The sequence below is a fragment of the Nymphalis io genome, chromosome 4 (genome assembly GCF_905147045.1).
Source record: "Nymphalis io chromosome 4, ilAglIoxx1.1, whole genome shotgun sequence".
Taxonomy (NCBI): Eukaryota; Metazoa; Arthropoda; class Insecta; order Lepidoptera; family Nymphalidae; genus Nymphalis; species Nymphalis io.
In genome coordinates, this window is record NC_065891.1 from 9,593,610 (window position 1) to 9,613,897 (window position 20,288).

General features: G+C 30.6%; 2 protein-coding genes across 3 annotated transcripts in view; one reads left to right on the plus strand and one right to left on the minus strand.

Annotated features, from left to right (window-relative positions):
- LOC126781823 (sorting nexin-25) overlaps window positions 1-20,288 on the minus strand; it is a 368,238-nt gene that overhangs the window by 149,486 nt on the left and 198,464 nt on the right. The window lies entirely within an intron of this gene.
- On the plus strand, window positions 374-5,658 carry LOC126781854 (uncharacterized). 2 transcript variants are annotated; one of them, XR_007670713.1, is made up of 4 exons: window positions 374-1,085; window positions 1,572-1,758; window positions 2,501-4,251; window positions 4,808-5,658. XR_007670713.1 is itself a non-coding variant. In XM_050506964.1 (3 exons), the coding sequence occupies exons 1-3, from the start codon at window positions 653-655 to the stop codon at window positions 2,844-2,846; spliced, it is 966 nt and encodes a 321-aa protein (XP_050362921.1). In that variant the 5' UTR covers window positions 374-652; the 3' UTR covers window positions 2,847-5,658. The 2 variants fall into 2 exon arrangements, 1 of the variants encoding a protein (XP_050362921.1); XM_050506964.1 differs by having other exon boundaries at window positions 2,501-5,658.

The window sequence follows — 20,288 nt, forward strand, 5'->3', positions numbered from 1 at the left end:
GTAGAGTACACATATACTCTACCTTATATCTTTTTTCTCTACGATTAGGAATATAAATAAGTGTTAAATAAGCATAAAAAAACATAGTTAAATTTAATTTCAAAAGTACGATAATTTTCATTTATATATTATTACAATGCAATTTACAACATGCAATTTATATAAAAATGTGTTAGTATAATAATTGGAACATCTATAAAAATTAATTATTCATTTGTAGGTGTTTAATAGAGACAAAATAATTCAGAAAAATTAATAGCAGTGCAACTTTGAAGATTATATTATTGATTTGTTGTCTATTTCCTTGTCTATTGTCAATGTAAATTTGACAAGTGACATTTTTGATTTGAAATATCAGCTGTCAGAAGTTAAATATTACTCATAGGCCATTGTATATTTCGGTTTATTGCTCAGGTTTTTTAAACTACATTTAATTAATTATATGTATTCATATTTGCTCAGTGTATTTGTGCAATTTTTTTTTTAAACGTCGTTTATGTTAACGCCATTGTTCAAGAATTGGTCATCAGTTTCTAATTGGTGTGCATAATTGATGGGAGGAAAAATTAGTATTAATTAAACAAATATGATAGAAACCTCATTGGAATAGAGATTCATTGATAAATGTGTAGTAGTTTAAACTTTATTTAATATGATAATACGAGTTTCCTTAGTGTTCCTCTTCCTAACATGTGCTAAAACAACAGAAGATGTTTACAATACAGCTAACAATGATGCCAATTTAGACAACGTGTATAATAGGCCATCCAGCCGTCATCATGTAAAATTATCGCAACTTCGTAAACGAGAAGCTGAGTCACTGCCGAAACAGATTACAGACAATGCTGATACAAAATCATCTTTAGCAAATACAGATACAGCTCAGCAGGGAACTGGATCTATTAGCCGACCACTAAATGATGGTCCCAATAAGGAAATTGCAGCTGATAATAAGGGAGTACCTTCACATGATGGACTAAGTGAAGGAGGTATTGGTAAAGTAAATGTTAATTCGTTACCAGTGTCAACAGTACAGTCTGATGTAAAAATACAAAGCAATAGTAATGTACTGGATAGTCCCATAGGTAAATAAATTGAATTAATTATTTGGTATTTATGATAAATTGTTATAATGAACTATAATTACATTACCATTGTACTGTTCTTAACAATATTGAATCCCTGGCTTATGATTACTTGCTTTAGTTAAAACTTACAGCATTAATATATAAAACTATATATGAAAAATAACTTTAATTAAAAAATGGTTTTTATTAGATTTTTCATTGACGCCTTTGCTTAGAATTTCACTCTGAGTATATGTATCTTTTGAGTATTTGTTATTTAGAATATGGTAATAATGTTACCACTGGTAATTTCAATAACTTTTCAAAATATATTCAATCTTTTATTTTATTTTCATATGTTACATATACAATCTTACAGTTTTCATTTGTTCCAATAAACAAAAAAGTTCTATATTAGTCAATTTATAAACTTATTTTCTTTGCTTATAAATATTTACATTTTTTGTTGGCACAAGTATTTAAAGAATACAAATAATGTTTCAGGTAATATCACAAAGTTAAATGAAACACTCCTGAAAACAAATGCAACTGTTGTAAATAAAACTATTACTGTGGCATCGACGGAAGCTGAGAGTAGTCTTGATCTGAACAATCCCGGTGTTGTTAAAAGAGGTCTTATTGTTTTTGGTGGATTTAGTCTCCTGGCTGTTGCATACTTCATATTTTACAGGTATTTAAATTTATTACAATTTTTAAATGACTAAATAAGAAATAGTAATTAATTCAATATTATATAGTTTATAAATGTTCAAAATATCAAATATCATCGTTACTATTGCATAATTACAAAAGTAGAGGAACTCTCTCTTTTAATCATGTTCTGAGAGTTACCATTAAACTCAGATTATAACAGTCAAAGTTCAAATAGATAATAAAACACATTACTATCATATACTTATTATTGTACAATATATAAGCTGTCTCAGATAATTTTGATAGGGATACATAATACATTGTTATTCTTTTAGAATTTAATTATTAAATAAATAAATTCTCTTAAATAAATATTAGAAGTCTCTCATTTTATAGAAAAAATAAATTAATGTATCCAACAATAACAGAGAGAAATTTTAGAAGTTGTATATGTAGCTATTACATAATTACTACCTACCTGCACAAGTTCTCCCAAGTATAACATTGGTTTAGTTGTTAGAACGACATTCTGTTATAAAAGAATCCTTGATTTCTACTATGAGAATGATCATTGACAGCATTCTCAATGAGTGTATATATTTGCTACTTAAAGAACAGATCTGTTAATAATTTGACATATAAAATAAATGTATCGTATCTATATAAAATCATGTATAGCATTCTTGCAAATGACACAATCAGACTTATGTTCATACCAGTTTCGGTCCGCAGTGTTACTCCGGAAACCATCATTAATTATTATCTTTTTTTTATTACAGAAAAAAGAATCAAAAATATGATAGCGGCAATGCACACAATACAAATGATGCTAATCAATTCAGGTATGGTGTCCTCCAATCAGATGATCGGAGAGACAATCTCGAACTATCTCGAATACCACTAACTATGGAGTCTGATGAAGACGAAGATGAAGATTTAGAAATATTTGACTTAGAACAAAAGAAGAAATCTCTCTCTTATGTTAATCTCCAAACTAACGATGAGGACATTGTATTGCATAGTTCTAAGGATGAATCAAAAAATAATCTATTGTTAGACATAGAAGATGGACCATCTGACACTTTGATTAATTGGTCGAGTAATGGTAACAAATCAATATTATAATTATAAGTTGCCTATGTTTGTACAAATAATGTCCGTGATAGACAAATGAAAAATTCCATATGTATTGGAACAGATTGGTGTCTTCTTAACAGAACAAATGTGAAACTGCAAATTAATATTATAATTATCTAATAGTAATTACATATAATGTTAAATGAACAGCACCAAATAAAACAACTGAAGTACGCAATCTTTAAAGAAATTGGAGTTTTAAAGTTCCAGAAGAACACAGAAAAAAGTTACGAATAGCTCGAGGCTCAAGCCTTGGGGCATAAACGCATTTCTTTATATTTTTTAACCAGTGTTTAAATAATAAATAGTCTGTAATGAAATTAAACATTATAAAAACTTGGAAAAAAACAATAAGCCATAAAAATATTTCTAAAAAAAGTAGAATATGTGATTTATTCGCAAATTACGCAATGATAAGTAATATGAAAAATGACAATTTACTTAATGACTGTTGAGTAAAATAGCTTCTATTTCGTTTAAACTTATTTCATTTTAGTATTTGGTATCACATTAAATATTCGAAAGTTAAAAATCTAACCATTTAGTTTCATATGTACTTACTTTTAGTAGCATAGACAAGTTATAATTGCTGATTTATCTTTTATTTATTTTTAAAACTCTACAAATTTGTCTAAATCCAATATGTGTTCCACCCATATCTGTTATAAGGCTTAGAGAAATTTAAGAATTTTATTTCAATTCTGTAACAGCCTGTGAATGTCCCACTGCTGGGCTAAAGGCCTCCTCTCCTTTTTTTTTCAGGGGAAGGTCAATTACCCTTACGTGATTGAAACGAACAACGAAATAAGTTTTTTTCTTCAACAGAATCAAAAGCAATGTTGTATTTATGTAATAATAATGATCTTCCATATGCAATATTGTTATAAAAAAATGGTTTTTATAAGAATAGGTGAACTAAAAATAATTTAATTCTGTTTAAACAAACAAGTAAAAAATTTTAACAATCTAAATAAAAATTACACCATAAATAAAACCTTTTAAGTTTTTTTCAATTGATATATATTTGTAAAACGAAATGTGTGTGCTATAATAAACATTTATATATTCGATGCTGTATTTTAACAATAACTGGGTTTTATTAGCATTTTCTTTTTTATTTTATGAAGTAATGTTTAAAACATGGTTAAAATATTCCATATGAATTGTATGTTTGTGATGCTCTATTTTATATGCATTTTATATTATGCTTTTTCATTGTACATGCATTTTATATTATGCTTAATAATCTTTTTCATTGAAAATGTGTGTTTTGGGAATTTCTGGTTGTCGTTTCAGTAACAAATAGTGAAGAATGTGGAATACTACTTGTGAACAATATTTTTTAAAAAATTCAAAATTAATTGTGTAGTAAATATTACATTTTTATTATGAGGTAAATATTAATGTTAAGGAAAAAAGTTTTATAAAAATTTAGCAATTATTTCGGCAAGTAAATTAATAACGATTTTTAAATCTATAAAAATATTTGAAATCAAATGGTTTTCAAATATTATACGGCCATCATTTATAATTGCTTCATACATTTTGTGAACTGATAATTTGTATCTTCTTTCAATACAATAATACACAGTTAAGGTACATCTAGACGGGTAAAGTTATACTGCAATGTGTGGCTGATATATTTTAAAACATAACCTGTCCTTTATATTTTGTTGCAAAAATGTATATCTTGGCAAGATATATCTGCAACAATAAGGTCTGTAATGCTCATCTACTAATATGATAATTATGTAAAAATTAGAAGAATGCCAAAAAGTTGCTCGAATTCCTTTTATACAAAACTGGCATATTATGTCATCGTAGTTAGGAAGATTTCTAGTAAAAAAACGACACAAAAAATTTGAAAGTGTAATTTAATTTAAGTATAAAAATAGTTCTTACTATTATTTTATTTGTGTGTAATGTTTTAATGTGTGCCTTTTCCCCAGAGGCCTAAAGTCTGTGGATGCAAAGTTACGACGCTGTATGACTGGATGAAATGCAATGCAATGTATGGACGTGTAAAACTATTACAACATTGAAAATTTATGTATCTATAAAATATATTTGGGTAATATTGCAACGCTGGTGAAGTGGGCACAAATGGCGATTACCAATCTTAGATTCTGGATTACAATCTAATAATGGCGATCCATAATAGAGATGAACGGATTATGGTATGTAGCCGAATACCATTCAAACCAGAGGAATCAAGGAAGTCAACTGGCACACTACGGCGTCAAAAGTTTTTACTATAGTTTCACTAGATTGTGATGCTGCCTGGTAATAAGCATGCAGGCACATTAAAATAACATTGAGATTAAAAATAAGGTATATAAGACCAAAGACACGTAAAACACGTTTGTGGAAATACAAATACAAGAAAAAATAATTGCAATAGCTGATGTTGCTGGCAATACAAATACAACCACACTTTGCAGTGAATATGTGTGTTTAGATTTAGTTTAATATAAATAAGACTTCAGATTTTTTTTAAATAACTTAATTGTAAATGGCTGTTATTTTTTTTGTGAACATAATTAATTTGCAGTTTACAATAATGTGATTCGCGAACTATCTCATTCTGCATATTAGAAGTCATAAGCTTTGGACTGTGATAGTAGATGAGAGACTAGAGAAATTGTTGTACAAAATATATTTTTTCATTGATAATTATTGTTTTCGATTTGTGGATTATTGTGGATAAATGAAAATGTTCGCTCTACTTCTTACGCCTAAAACTGTTACACTTCTAGTATTGTAAGGCTGTTCTTATATAATTAAAATGTCTAATATTTTCTTTGATGTTTTCTTACATCCTTATAATGACATTAATAACTTGAAATTAATGTTTATAGTGATTTCTTACATATGTTGCTTATATATAGTTATAAATTATAATACATTTATCGAGATAGCACAGTAGTTAGAAGACGTGAATTTTAACCTTGGGTTGCGGGTTCAGACCCTGTCTGGGTTTTATTAGCAACTTTATATTTCTATAGTCTTGAGCTCGTTAACGAACTAAACCGTTTTGCTTGCCAAAAGCTACTTGTGTTGGATACAAGGAGAAGCCTTTGGGCAGCAGTGAGACGTTTTCAGGCAGTTAATTTAGTCCTTTTTTACTTTTAATTACCCATTCTGTTACCATGGGACACAGTTACTTTAGATATTTAAATAGTAGGTCCTTACATATGAAATTGGCGTTTTGTACGGAAGTAAAGTCAATTTGTTTTTTAGTATAAAACCATGTTCACGTTGATTGCGAACCAGTAGATAGGTACCGCAAAATTTTAAAGATATATTGATTACCTGTTATGCAACAAGCAAAGTGATGATTTATACTAGAATAGACATTGTTTGGAATTCAAAAAGTTAAATACATAATTGTCTTTATTCGAATGTGAAATAATATTCCCATATCTCAAGAATAGATTACCTATAGGAAGTTGTTTTCATAAAATAATAATAATAATACCCTCGGATATTATTCACACACGTCCATCTGATCCCAAACTAAGGAGAGTTTGTACTATGGAAACCAGACAACTTATATACTACATATACTACTTTTCTTTTGTAAATATATACTTATATAGATAATTACACCCAGACTCGGGACAAACAGACATGTTCATGCACAAAAATGTGTGTCCTGGGTGGGAATCGAACTCATAACCTTCGGCGTGAAAGGCAAGAATCTACCAACCATGCCAACTGGCCCGTCATTTACATATTTTAATCATGTTTTCTAAAAGTGTTACAACTTGAACTTGGCTGCTTATAAATTTTAATATAACAGGCACTAAACATGATCATCTAAGTTAGATCTTATTCTATGAATACTAACTAAATTATTACATGAAATATTGTACTCGTACATTACAACATCATAAAAAAGCAACGAGTGTGCCTACCTGTATTGCCAGAAATGTGGAGACTTAGCATTTTATTTTGTACGAAAGCACGTACGAGCCGTGTCCGTCTGCGACATTGAGATAAACGAACCGGCACATTCAACTACGGATGGGATAATCTTGTTGTTCCCAGTTAAATAGATACAGGGAGCAAGTATTTTTACGGTTGGTACCTAAGCTTATTATGCTGGCTCATTTTAATAGACATTTGTTTTAAAATTTAAATTGAAAAATGGCAACTGATTATTCGTATAAAATTATTTTTCATACATTTATTTTATAACACTTTATTTTAATATACGTTAGACTTTTGGCATATTTAGTATTAGGTAATATTTTATAATAATAATAATTAAAGTAACCTTCATCTCTTAACATGAAGTCCGATGTGTCTCTATGGCACGGCGGCCTGTTATTTCGAAGCCGAATTAATTATGCCTTAAGCCATGTAATAATATTATTACCTGTTCTATCTGTATTATTGTCACTATATATCTTTTGTATTCTTTATTTAAATATGCACTATTTATATGTTACTTATTACAGAGTTATCAGAATCAAAGATACTAGGAATAAATCATAGATGATTTAGTACTTTTTAAGGTATTGAAATATTGCTCAGAAATTGAATGTTTACTGGTGTTTCTATTGATACAACAATATAATTATAACCGAATAAAATCTGGACATATCGTTATACATATTCGCACTCCCTTGTGATGCAAATGTTAAATAATTGATAGGTACGTTTCCCCCTTAGGTACATGCGCGTTCGAATAAAACCCTAAAAATAAAAATTAGCACTCAAGAAGGTACTTATAGAGACTACTATAAGAATGCCATTCTGTCGATTTATTAAATTTCGACCATTTGCTTAGTAAGTAGGCTGATTAAAATTAATCAATCAATAATGTAGACCATTGATGTTCTAATAAAAACAAGTAATTGTTTTTAATAAATTAATAAATAAGGTAGGCTTCATACACACGTTAAGCAATGTAATAAGGACAGTCAGTAAAACGGAACTGTGTGTGATCGATGTTGCCTTATTTTTGTTTCACGTTCACGCTTACCACATCTTGATGTTTCAGATGTGGTGTAAGTAGAAGATAAAGCGTATTTACTTATTTGGATTAATTTCAAATGTAATTAAATTAAATAAAACATTATATTATTAATGATTTTACTGATGGTAGGGCTTTGTGCAAGCTTGTCTGGGTAGGTACCACCCACTCATTAGAATATTCATATTCTACCGCAAAACAGCAGTACTTGTTATTGTTGTGTTCCGGTTTGAAGGTTGAGTGAGCCAGTGTAATTACAGGACATAAAATCTTAGTTCCCAAGGTTGGTGGCGCATTGGCTATGTAAGCGATGGTTAACATTTCTTACAATGCCAATGTCTAAGGGCGTTGATGACCACTTTTCATCAGATAACCCATATGCTCGTCCGCCTTCCTATTCTATATAAAAAAAAGATCAGATTTATATAAATCGAAAATTGGAATAAATTAGTGAAACCTATTATAACTCATAAACAAAAAGTAGTTTTCATAATATCATATATATACATACTGTAAAATATTTGTATATCTACCAAATATTTGATGTGAAAGTATGTATCTCAGCTGAAAAAATAAAATTACATTTTATACAGTATACGTATTATGTACATATATAAATAGAGGGTCGGAGCGTTCGAAATGTTTGAATTTTGCTGTAATCAGAAAATACGAAAATTTAAATAAAATAAAAATAAAGTCATTGTTACCATATATTTCCCTAACTTAAATATTATTTTATTTTTAAACACGTTTTTAATTTAATTACATAATAAGGTCTATTCGCTTGTAACTTATTTCGTCTTTATATAGTTCGTTTTTCATGACTTGCACCATCACTTAGGGACGACGAGGGCCGCGAGGGGTAGGGTTCGGCCGGACCGGGCGGAAATGAAAAATAAACACGTCCGGACGTCGCATGGCGCCGGCCGCTGAAAATGGAGGGGCGACGCGACTTCGACGATCTACGTTATATTACTGACTGAGTTATTAATTCAAGCAATAACATATGTATTTTTTTATTATACCTATTCCTGTATTATATTTACAGGGTTTTAATTATATGTAAAAATAACAAGTATTTTGCCTATTATATATTATTGGACTTATAACCGATTTTTTTGAATCGGTAATTATTACAAAATTATAATATGGAATCGATATTGTTTAATAATATTTATTTAATATTTTACAATTAAAATTATAACATTTAATATTAAATAATAGAATAATAAAATAGGTGGGACAATTAAATAACTTAATACTTTATAATTAAGATTATTTTTACTTATGTGATGTGTGTAATTAAAGAGTGATTATGAAAACAAAAAACTTCATGATTATTTGTTTGTAGTTATGTATAGGTAAAATATAATAGCCGAGATGGCCCAGTAGTCAAAGAACGCGTGAATCTTGACCGATGATTGTGGATTCAAAACGGGCAAGCATCACTGAATTTTCATGTGCTTAATTTGTGTTTATAATTCATCTCGTGCTTGAGGGTGAAGGACAACATCGCGAGGAAACCTGCATATGTCTAAAATCACTGAAGTTCTGCCACATGTGTATTCCACCAACCCGCATTGGAGCAGCGTGATGTAATAAGCTTCAAGCCTTCTCTTTAAAAAGGAGTGGAGGCATTAGCTCATCAGTGGGACATTCACAGGTTGGTTTTATAAGAAAATATTTATTGCATTAAATCTTGCTTTTCTTTTAAAATTATTAGTATCGTAGGGGAAGTTTGTCAAAACTGCTCATATATTTTTATAGAGAATAGAAGTCGTAAGTCGGCTGGCGTAATAGGCTGTACCTTTTTGCACACGTATTAAACGAGATTTATGTTAGAAAATTACCTTTTTTTAATTAATATTACAAGCCGTTATTGCACTCAGTAATAGGTTATAAAAGTCCCGATGGGGCGTTCTTCTCCAAAGGAGATGCCTTTTCGAGAAGAACGTCCGTATATTCCATCACGGTGCTCCAATGCGGGTTGCTGAATAAACATGTGACAGACTCGACGCTAGTAGACGTGCAGGTTGCTTCTCGATGTCTTTTTGTTCCGCCAAATACGAGATGAATTATAAACACAACATAAGCACATGGAAAATCAGTGGCATTTGGCTGGGTTTAAATTTTGACTGCCAAGCCAAGTTTGACTCGAAGTTTTCCTAGAAAGTAATGGTCAAGAAAAAAACACTAAGAATATCGTAGGATAGTTTTGATGGTCAAGAAAGAACCGTTTAAGGGTCCAGGTATAGCATTTTTGCTAGAAATTTTCGTCAACGCCTAAGGGAGGCTCTGCTCTTTGAAAGGATTGCTCGAAAAGTGCCTTTGCTAAAAAAATAATACAAGGAGATAAATTTTGGGCTGCTTTTTGAAGCTCGAAGTGACTAGTAAAAAAATTGAAGGCACTCTAGATCAACACCAATACTGACAAATATTAAAAGAAACTATGCTATCTTATGCTGAAGAGAATCTTCCTGTTACGGGACGTTTCAACATAATAATGACCCCAAACATACAGCAGACATAGTCTGTCACAGCATTTCTTATGAAGGAGTCTGTGACGGTACTTGACTGGCCCGCAAATAGCCCAGATTTAAACCCCATGAAGCACATGTGGTTTGAAGTAAATAAAAATGTTGCAACTCAAGAAACAATACACCAGCTCTACGACAAGTTTCAAGAGGCTGGGAACAACATTTCTGCAGATACTTGCAGAAATTTAATAGCATCCATGCCCCATCGATGGAAACCAACAATGGTAACCACTCGGGTTGCTAAAATCTTCTTATTTGAAAATTGGTATTTTAATAAATTATATTTTTGTGTCCTTAATTAGGTGTCCATGATTTCAAAAAGTATTTAATTTAAAGTTATTGTTAACCGTTGAAAAAAAAAATAACTATCAATTTGACAATGCCTTGATTTCATTTCCAGCTTTAATTTCACGGTTAATTGTTCTATCATTTAAGTATTAAAATAAGCATCAAAACGCTACAGATACACTCGTAATATAGACTTAAAGTAAATATTTATTCACATAGAACTATCGTCCCTAATTAGTTGGTAACGACGTATGCGTGTGAAGAACACCTATTTGAATTGCTATATATGTGTGTATGATCTTTTAGAAGTATTTTCAACATTATATTTTGGAGGCATCTAACATAACGTTTAATAATCATGTCCTATTATACTTCAATAATTTTATATTTTTGTTATATTTGGTTATAATTCTTGGCGTGTATTTGTAATGGTATTATATTTGTATATTGATACCAAATATTATTAATTATAAGAATTTATAGAACTTATCTAATTAGTAGCAGGGATTGTTACAATTAATTGGAACATCTCAATAAGACAAGAGCGTGTACTGTCAAAGCTAATTAATTTGTACGATTATTCGATTGATCACCAACATGTTAGATTGGTTTAATTTCCACATTCTCTTTGTTTATATTATATTCGAATAACATCCAACTATTTATTTACATGTAATTTAGTAACTATTGAGTTTCCTGTCGGTATTATATTCGTAGAATCAACATTCCAAACCTTACTTACTATTATTTATATTTACTACTACCTTACTAGTTTTTACATTTAATTTAATACATGACGACTCAAAAGAGCTTTTCGATTCTACTTGAATAAGAAAATAATTTGGTTTGATTTGATTCGTGTTATTCAAATGCTCATTTGTTAGTACTGTAGTATCGATGGTGTTGTGGATAGAAAGCGTTTAACTTAATAGATGATAGTGAGTTATAATCCGAACAAGTGCCACTGAGTTTTTACATGGTTAATAAAAAACGAATTTCGTGTTTGTTGAAGGAAAACATCATGAAGAAACTTGTTTTGTATGAAATTCTGCTATGTTTATCAAATAACAAGCAGTGGACCAATATGGCAAAGGTCTTGACCAACGTCTTCGCAAGAGAGAAGGTTTAATTTTACTCCGCAATAATGTTTAACATCGCTCGAAAATCTTAAATTGCTTCATTTTTACTTGTATAATATTCATATGAAATTGTAGTCAATCAAATTTTATTTTAACGATGTTGGTAGAGTGGAATTACCAATCTCATACCTGAGTTGAAGTAACGGTGTTTGTTCAATGTCTTTTAGTTTGTGTTGCCAGTAACTTTGATTGAAACTCTCCATATTCAGGTAAATTGGTAAAAGTTTCTCGATTACTTTTATACTTATTTTAACCTTTTTGTATTCATTTATGCGTATATGTTTTTGTACTTATATTTAATTGTATGTGTAAACAATTTTTTTATGTAATTAATTTAAAAAAATATCCTGGAGTTTTCCTTGTTTTGATACCGTCATCAAAAATAAATATACCAATTAATTAATATTGTAAAAATATTAAATTATAAATATTATAATAAACATAAATATTAATTTGGGTAATTAATTATAAAAGTGCGAAATGATCAAGTAATAATGTCATAATAATTTAATAAAGCGCAATTTAAGCGCTTTGCAAACATTAAATTCGATACTTACACTTGCGATGCTTTAAAAATAAATGTAAAACAATTTCTTGTCGTTATTCGACCATTTGCTTGAAAATGTAATTGAAAGCTGATGCAAGAAACGATGGCTGTGCACAAAAAATACAAATAGAGCCAGGACTTTTTGCATCGCTTACGTCCGTCTGCTATTGCAAGCATTTTAATTATCTTTCGATATACGAGAAGGAATAAGTAAAAACGCCTCACAATGAGAAAATAATAGCGGCCGGATTAGCATTCCATCCTTGAGTGCTGGCGGAGGAATGGAAATTATATTAATTTTGTATGTAGTCTTTTTTAATGCGTTTTTTTATGAAACGATTGCTTTTTTAAAACATATAACAAAATTTTATACGTTTTTGGGTTTTTAGTATTTATTGTAATGTAAGAAATGTAATTATCCTAACAATAAATATAAATATGAACTTTATTTGTCCACCAATGGGTTACCACCTTTTCACCTTTCATGGAGAAATATTTTAGAGACATCTGACAATATAAGTTGAAATAAATAAATCAATAATTTAATGACGATGACAAATTACTATCGAAGTTAATGTATAACTTCTTGTTAAAGAAAAACGATTCTCCAAAAAATATAATATGATATAAATATAACATAATATAATATAGTCTGTTCATCGGAATTTTTAGGTTGACATCCAGAATCTGTTGAGGGTTTGGTTGGTTTGGAACTTATTTCACTACGCTTCTCCGACGTACGTTGCAGCTGCTACACATGAAAAATTCCTACTAATGATTTCCTTTACCACAGAACACATGACGAATTATAAATACAAATTTCATTGGTGTTATTTTCAGTGGTGAATCAAAACTCGAAAATTTCAAAGGATTTGGATAAAAAACTATTATATTTTTTCTCCGATAAGGCATTCAGGAATTTATTTGATGCTTAATTCCTTATAAACAGCGCTCCAAGCCCCTAACGAGATAGCGGCCGAGTGCATTAAAATTAACTTTCCCATTTTACCGGCCTCTTTAAACCTTGCACATTAATCCGAAATACGTCCACGGATTTTGAGCATCGTTTAACATTTTACGGGAGACTTTTCTACGAAAAGTTGTGTATGTGGAAGTTTGTTAGTTAGTTAGCTGTCATATTCATTATTATGCGATAATTTTTTTAATTATTTTGCGATAATTTTTTTTTAACCCGGGCAAGCAACACTGAATTTTCATGTGCTTAATTTGTGATTATAATTCATCTCGTGCTATACGGTGAAGGAAAAAATCGTGAGGAAACCTGCATGTGTCTAATTTCACTGAAATCTGCCACATGTGTATTCCACCAACCCGCATTGGAGCAGTGTGGTGGAATAAGCTATAATTTGCTAGACAATTTAATACTAAACCCAGGTTCCTCAAGGTCGAATACTTATTCAAAAACATTTAATCTATACTGTAACATTCTTTGATACATTAATATGACTCTTATATTGTTTTTTGCTCTAATTCATATTGGGTACCTTAACCCAACTTTTACTGGTGGTAGGTGGTAGCCCAGTTCCAGATGACTTAGAAAGTTCAAATTTGGCATCCAGATAGGAGTTAGTTGGGTGAATACAAAGGAATAAATCAGAAATAGCTCAATCAACTTTCAGCTCGTCTGATATTCTACCGCCAAACAGCAGTACTTAGTATTGTTGTGTTCGGGTTTAAACGGTGAGTGAGCCAGTAAGCGATGGATAACATTTCTTATAATGCCTATGTCTGTGGGCGTTAGTGGCCACTTACCATCAGGCCTATATTATAAAAAAAGAACCAAATCGATTATTATTTCGGTTACTTATAAACATTGCTTAGCGACTGAATAATTTAACACAAATGTCTCCATTTCTGGCTTTATTGATTTGATATTCGAAAGAAGAAGACGCAATTGTTTACAAAATAATTTAAAGACCTTTAATAAGCAAGAGACAGACGTGCGATTGTGATTTATATCCTCTTTTTATATTCAAGTCACACACAGACACATTAGATTGGGCGTCTGTAACACCGACAATGGTAATTTATAGTTTGAATAGAGTGACACGGGTCAGGAAGGTTTCGGTCCTATAAATTAAACCTCGTATTTTAGCGGGTCGCGGTGTCACGCTCTATATGACTTTTTGTTAACCCTTTACTGTGAAGTATGTATTTGACAATAGAACGATCGTTTTGTACTTATTAATTTTGTAAACTGTAGCCTTTTATAGGGATGCTTTTGAATTATGCCTCGTAGACTCACCCATATGTACAACGCATAATTTCTTGAATATAATAAGAGTGAGAATATAATTTTAAATCCTAAATATTTAATGTTATATGTGAAAGTGAGTTTAATTATTTGTTTGCTTGGTACGTTTTCAAGTTTTAACTACTACATATCTTCATGGCATTTTGCATACAGATTGTCAGGGGTACAAAAAAGGACTAAGGCTTAACACTCCCTTCACTATATTTTTAATATATTTGACTGACCAAACATAACATACTGGTGGTAGGGCTTTGTGCAAGCTCGTCTGGGTAGGTAGCACCCACTCATCAGATATTCTACCGCAAAACAGCAATACTTGATATTGTTGTGTTCCGGTTTGAAGGGTGAGTGAGCCAGTGTAATTACAGGCACAAGGGACATAAAATCTTAGTTCCCAAGGTTGGTGGCGCATTGGATATGTAAGCGATGGTTGACATTTCTTACAATGCTAATGTCTAAGAGCGTTGGTGACCACTTACCATCAGGTGGCCCATATGCTCGTCCGCCTTCCTATTCTATAAAAAAAAAAAAAAAACAATATAAAATGAACCCTTGTTGCTATACTTATATTATTATGAGACTAGTTTACGAGATGTCCTCTCAAAATGAATGGAACTGCCAAGATTTTTTACATAAACATTTACAAGATAAGTAAATAGAAGTGGATTGCAATTCAGTCGGGAAATCCTGCTTATATTCATGCCACGATACCGGACAACATGATTTGTATTTTGTAATGTAATATTTATATAAAGCCATAACCCAGCGGATAGAATATGTGAACCTGACTGACTAATTGAAGGTTCAAATCCAGGCAAGCACTACTTTTTATTTATAATTCATTTTTGGTGAGGTATTATTAAAAATGGTCATTAGTTTATCCACCAACCCACAGTTGACCAGCATGTTGGCTACAATAATACAATATATAAAGGTGCTACATGAACTGTTACTACCCGCTTAGTATCGATCAAATATTTGAAAAATCTAATACAATTTTACGAGAAGCTTAATATAATGGAACGATCTCAAATCTTCTACGTGAACGACGGGACGACATACAATTATTATAAAAGGCTATAAGTTCGACGTTCAATTGTCCGGAAGAAAGTGGTTAGCTTTTCAATCCTCAGATTCAACCAATAATGAGAACAAATAAAATAACCATCAATTACAGTTCAACTGATTGTGACCTCTCCGATTTTAGAAAGAAGAAAACAATTTATTCCGAACAACTTGTTTTTTTACTGATAAAGGGAAAGTAGACGAATAATTTAACATTGCATAATACTAATTTCTTATAAATGAGTTTAATAGTAATAATTGTGAAACTAGCAATGTTATTGCTGAGAAATTAACGTGAATATAATAATTAGTTTCTAAGTAAAGTAACCTGTACGTGTCCCACAGATGAACAACGGTCTACTCTCTTCTCGAGGGGAAAATTTGGAACTTATTCCGACACGCTGCTTCAATATAGGTTTCTGGATACAAATGTGGCATAATATCATCAAATATTTCCAGTGTTTTCCTTTAACGCCGATCTCGAGATGAATTATAATCACAAATTAAGCACACCACGACTTAATGGTGCTTGCCCCCAGGTATGCTGAACTATTCGTATTAAGAATTAAAAAATAATTTTAAAAACATTTATAAAAACAGTTTCAAATATTAAAAAGTAATTCACATAAACGAGTTAAAAGACGTTACAAAATTTATCTATTTGTTTTTAAACTAAATCGGTGCTATTTTATTAAAACAGTCTGTATTTTATATTATGAAGCGGAGACTTTGTGTACGTGATGATCTCAGGAGTTACGATTCGAATGATTCTTTTTGCGAATGGTGGCTCATTTATTGAAAAAATATATATTAAATAAACTACTACAATAAGACAAAATGTGCAAAATATGTTTGTTAAATATGTAGAGGCGGTTGAAACTGGGGATGTACAGCGAGGTACGATATTAATTGGAATGAGATAGAAAGCCAGTGTCTTCCAGTCCTTACCCCATGTCTGTCAGTGCAGGATGGAACCGATTATTTTTTTTTATATAAATATTAGTATGATTAAATTTTATAAATTGATTAAAAAAAGATTCAATCAATATATCCGATAAGTTTACAAAAAGATGTAAGCTACGAAATTCAAGAATCAAGAAATTGTATGTTTTGTTTTAACAGTATTGAGCTTTAATATATTAAACATGTAATATAACGTGCAAAAATAATAATGTTATATTATGACATAACATAACTATGAAAATAAAGACGGTCTCATTGAAATAGCGTGCAGATTGTCCGGGCCAAACTTCGGCTATTATGACGGACAAAAATAGTTCGAGAAAGTTCACCATCCCAGAAACTAACGGCCCTCGTTATTGCCTTAGTTTGACAATATTTTGTTGTGGACAAAGATGGGGAATTTCTTGTTATAAAAAGCTATTATATCGTGGACAAATTAGTTGAGCTATTACGGCCATTGTATCTTTATATAATATTTTCTCTCATGATTCAAACAATTTCGAATTGATTGTTACAATAATATCGTTCACGATTGGAGTGTACATACCGCTGGATTATAATATTATTGTGGTTTCATTATGATTCAAATAATTAATGATTATTATTAACGATAATTAAGTTTATAAAAGTTAATATTATGTTGCAAAAATTCCTAAAAAGAATATTTGTATTAATTACAATATCCTTCTGATTGAATTTCGTTCACGAAAAAAAAAGAATAATTAATGTATTTTGTATTAAAATTTTCATTTCACTATTCTAATTATAGCCAGTTGTTTCAACGAGACATGATATCCTATATAGATCCTTTCCTCTAGATAGGTCTCATATTTAGTAATGAAGCTAGTCCCGGGATGATACAAAGGCTGTCATGAGCAGGGTTTGAATCGAACAGGTAAATTAATCTGATGCAATTTTACCTAGTCACCGAGAGCTTGTTTTATAGAGACTATAGTTAGCTCATTAATCTATAAAGAAATTCTTTGTCAGCGATGCTTCGTTTAGCAATATTTTTTATTACGTATTGGAAGTTTTTTTTTTATATTATTTTGTATCTATTATTATTTTGCGTCAAGTTTTATATTAACATAGAGTATATTAAATGGAAGATTTTTTTTTAAAATTTATATAAATAGTATTAAGTATTAAGAAATCATGATGAATAATGTCATTTGATGACGCGTCAATAGCGCATTAGTTTACGGGTTGTATAGCGATGTAAAAGTCGCAGGTTACGTTCCGACTTCTTGGCTATTGTCGTCCTCACTCACACACACAAGCTGTACGCTTAATTGGAGGGGTAAATAGGAATATTAATAAATTCTAAAAAAAGGGCATTTCTATTATTTAAAAAAAATATCTTGTTAATTATTGATCGATATTTACGAACAATATAAGATAATGTAATAATAGTTTAGTTTTAATAATTATACGGCTAAACACATTTATATATTATTATCATAGCAATTAATTACGATATAAATTATATACTATTCACCAATAAGGGTTTTCTATTTGACTACGGCACCTTAAAATACCAATAATAAAACCGGCGCTACCATTATGGAGGGAATGTAATTAATTGGTTGGTTATGGAGAGGCGTTTTTTGCTGTCCTTTTGGACTCTGACCCCAGAGGGTTTATTTACGTACTAATTGAAATTGAAAATATTTCATAGTCGATTTGATGCGTGAAAGCGCCAACCGTAAAATATGATAATTTGCCATCTCTTGTTTAACACATCGGTAAATTTTGAATAAATACAGTCTATTATATATAAATGGTATAGTGCTTATAACAACTTCGTATAAGTAAATGAATTACTTAAATATTTTATCTTTCATTTCGAAATTTATTATTCTATTAAATTTTATTATATAAATTACTATATTATGAAAGGTAAATAGAATATATAATTGAAGCATATATTCTATTTCTACTAACTTTCAACGCATAGCTAATAATCGCATTGAAATTCGGGCAAGGAAAATATTCTTCACGTGATCGGCAATGAAAGAAAACACCATGTCTATATTTCTACCAACTTGCAGTGGTACACCTGGTAGACTAAACTCCAAGGTCTTCTTCTTAATAGGAAATTTCGTGTTGTTGTTTGGACTGTTACTATTATACAAGGTCTATATATAAAAACAATTTAAATAAAGTAATAAATTGAGTTAAGAGTTGTCAAAGGAGAATAACAACGGATAAAAGTATTTCCTGCATCAACGATCGTTTTCTAAGTTCTTCTGACCAAATAGATAATCTCGTGTTTTGTCAAAGGGGTAGGCTTCGGATTCCCAGATGTATCAGACTGGTCAGGCTTTGAAAGCGAGTCGTTGTAAAGAAAAACAAGGGTTGGATATCCTCATTGGTTCGCAGCTCACGACCTCACTTTGTTAAGAAAACACCGCCCGCCCTTTGATGTTTTGAGCGCGTTTTTTAATGCATACCTTGAAGGGAATTATTGATAGCTACGAAAGATTTGGGTAATCGATTTAGGTGTTTGACTTTTTGTTGAAAATATTTTTTTATATGTTTATGAATTGAAATTCTGATACTTTTGAAAATTATTTAAAGCTATTTACAAGTCGAAATTCGTAATAAGTTGTTTTAACCGATAATTGGCGAGTCTTTTTACTGAAAAAAACTTTTCAATAAAATATTTCCCTTCTACAATCCCCAGAAGCCATAAAGAATCTAAATTAATATTCGTTCTTTTATTTACCTTAATTTCAAAGTTGCGGATTTATTCAAATTTTTCAAACGATACGATTCTCAAACGGTACTACGAGGTAACTCACATAAAAACTTGGATCATTTTTCAAACGTAACGCCACTCCTTAAAGGCATTCAGGAGGTTCGATTCGTGTTTCTTATCCTTCATTCATTAGCAAGTTCAATCAGAAGGCCACAGCCTGCGGTTATTTATTACCTTACATCGGCCCTAACAATTACGAAGAAGGAAAAAGTTTCTCCATTACTGGCCCTTGGGAGGGTTTTCATACAAAAAAGAAATTGTACATGTTACCGTATAGCGCGAAATGGATTCCCAATTTCGATTTATATTCCATCCGTAATCGCTATTGTACGAAATGTATATCGAATTATACAAATGCTATATTGAACGTTTAAATAAAATATTAAATAAGAAGAATAAATATAAGAGGTACATTATTTGAAAATACTTTAAAAATGTATTTATTATAAAGTTTAGTGTATTGTATCGCCAGCACCAGGATGTGCAGAATTTCAGCTCAATAGATGTGGAACTGGTCTAAAAGACATGTGAAGTCAAATGAAAGCTTGTATTAACTAGGAACAAAATATAACCTAAAAATAGTCGAAGATATTGACAAAATAATTATAAATCAATCAATATGTGGTACAATTTAAAATTAATTAGATAGATTCCAGTAACGACAGCAGATAGTAGCTCATTAGCAGATGAAATGTGTGGACATTCGAAAATATACATCTTTATTTTGTGTAATATAAAGTCAACTGGCAATCCAAGAACTGTCAGGTCAAAATACAACATTGTCACGAATTATATAGCAGTTCAAGGAGAGGTTTTATTAAATTTCAATTTGTAGATTTGTGTTCGGATTGTCGGCACACCTGCTGACAGGATT

Coding starts and splice junctions, on each gene's coding strand:
- LOC126781854 (XM_050506964.1), top strand. CDS start 653: ATGATAATACGAGTTTCCTTAGTGTTCCTCTTCCTAACATGTGCTAAA. Junction 1,086..1,571: donor TGTACTGGATAGTCCCATAG/GTAAATAAATTG, acceptor ATAATGTTTCAG/GTAATATCACAAAGTTAAAT. Junction 1,759..2,500: donor GCATACTTCATATTTTACAG/GTATTTAAATTT, acceptor TTTTTATTACAG/AAAAAAGAATCAAAAATATG.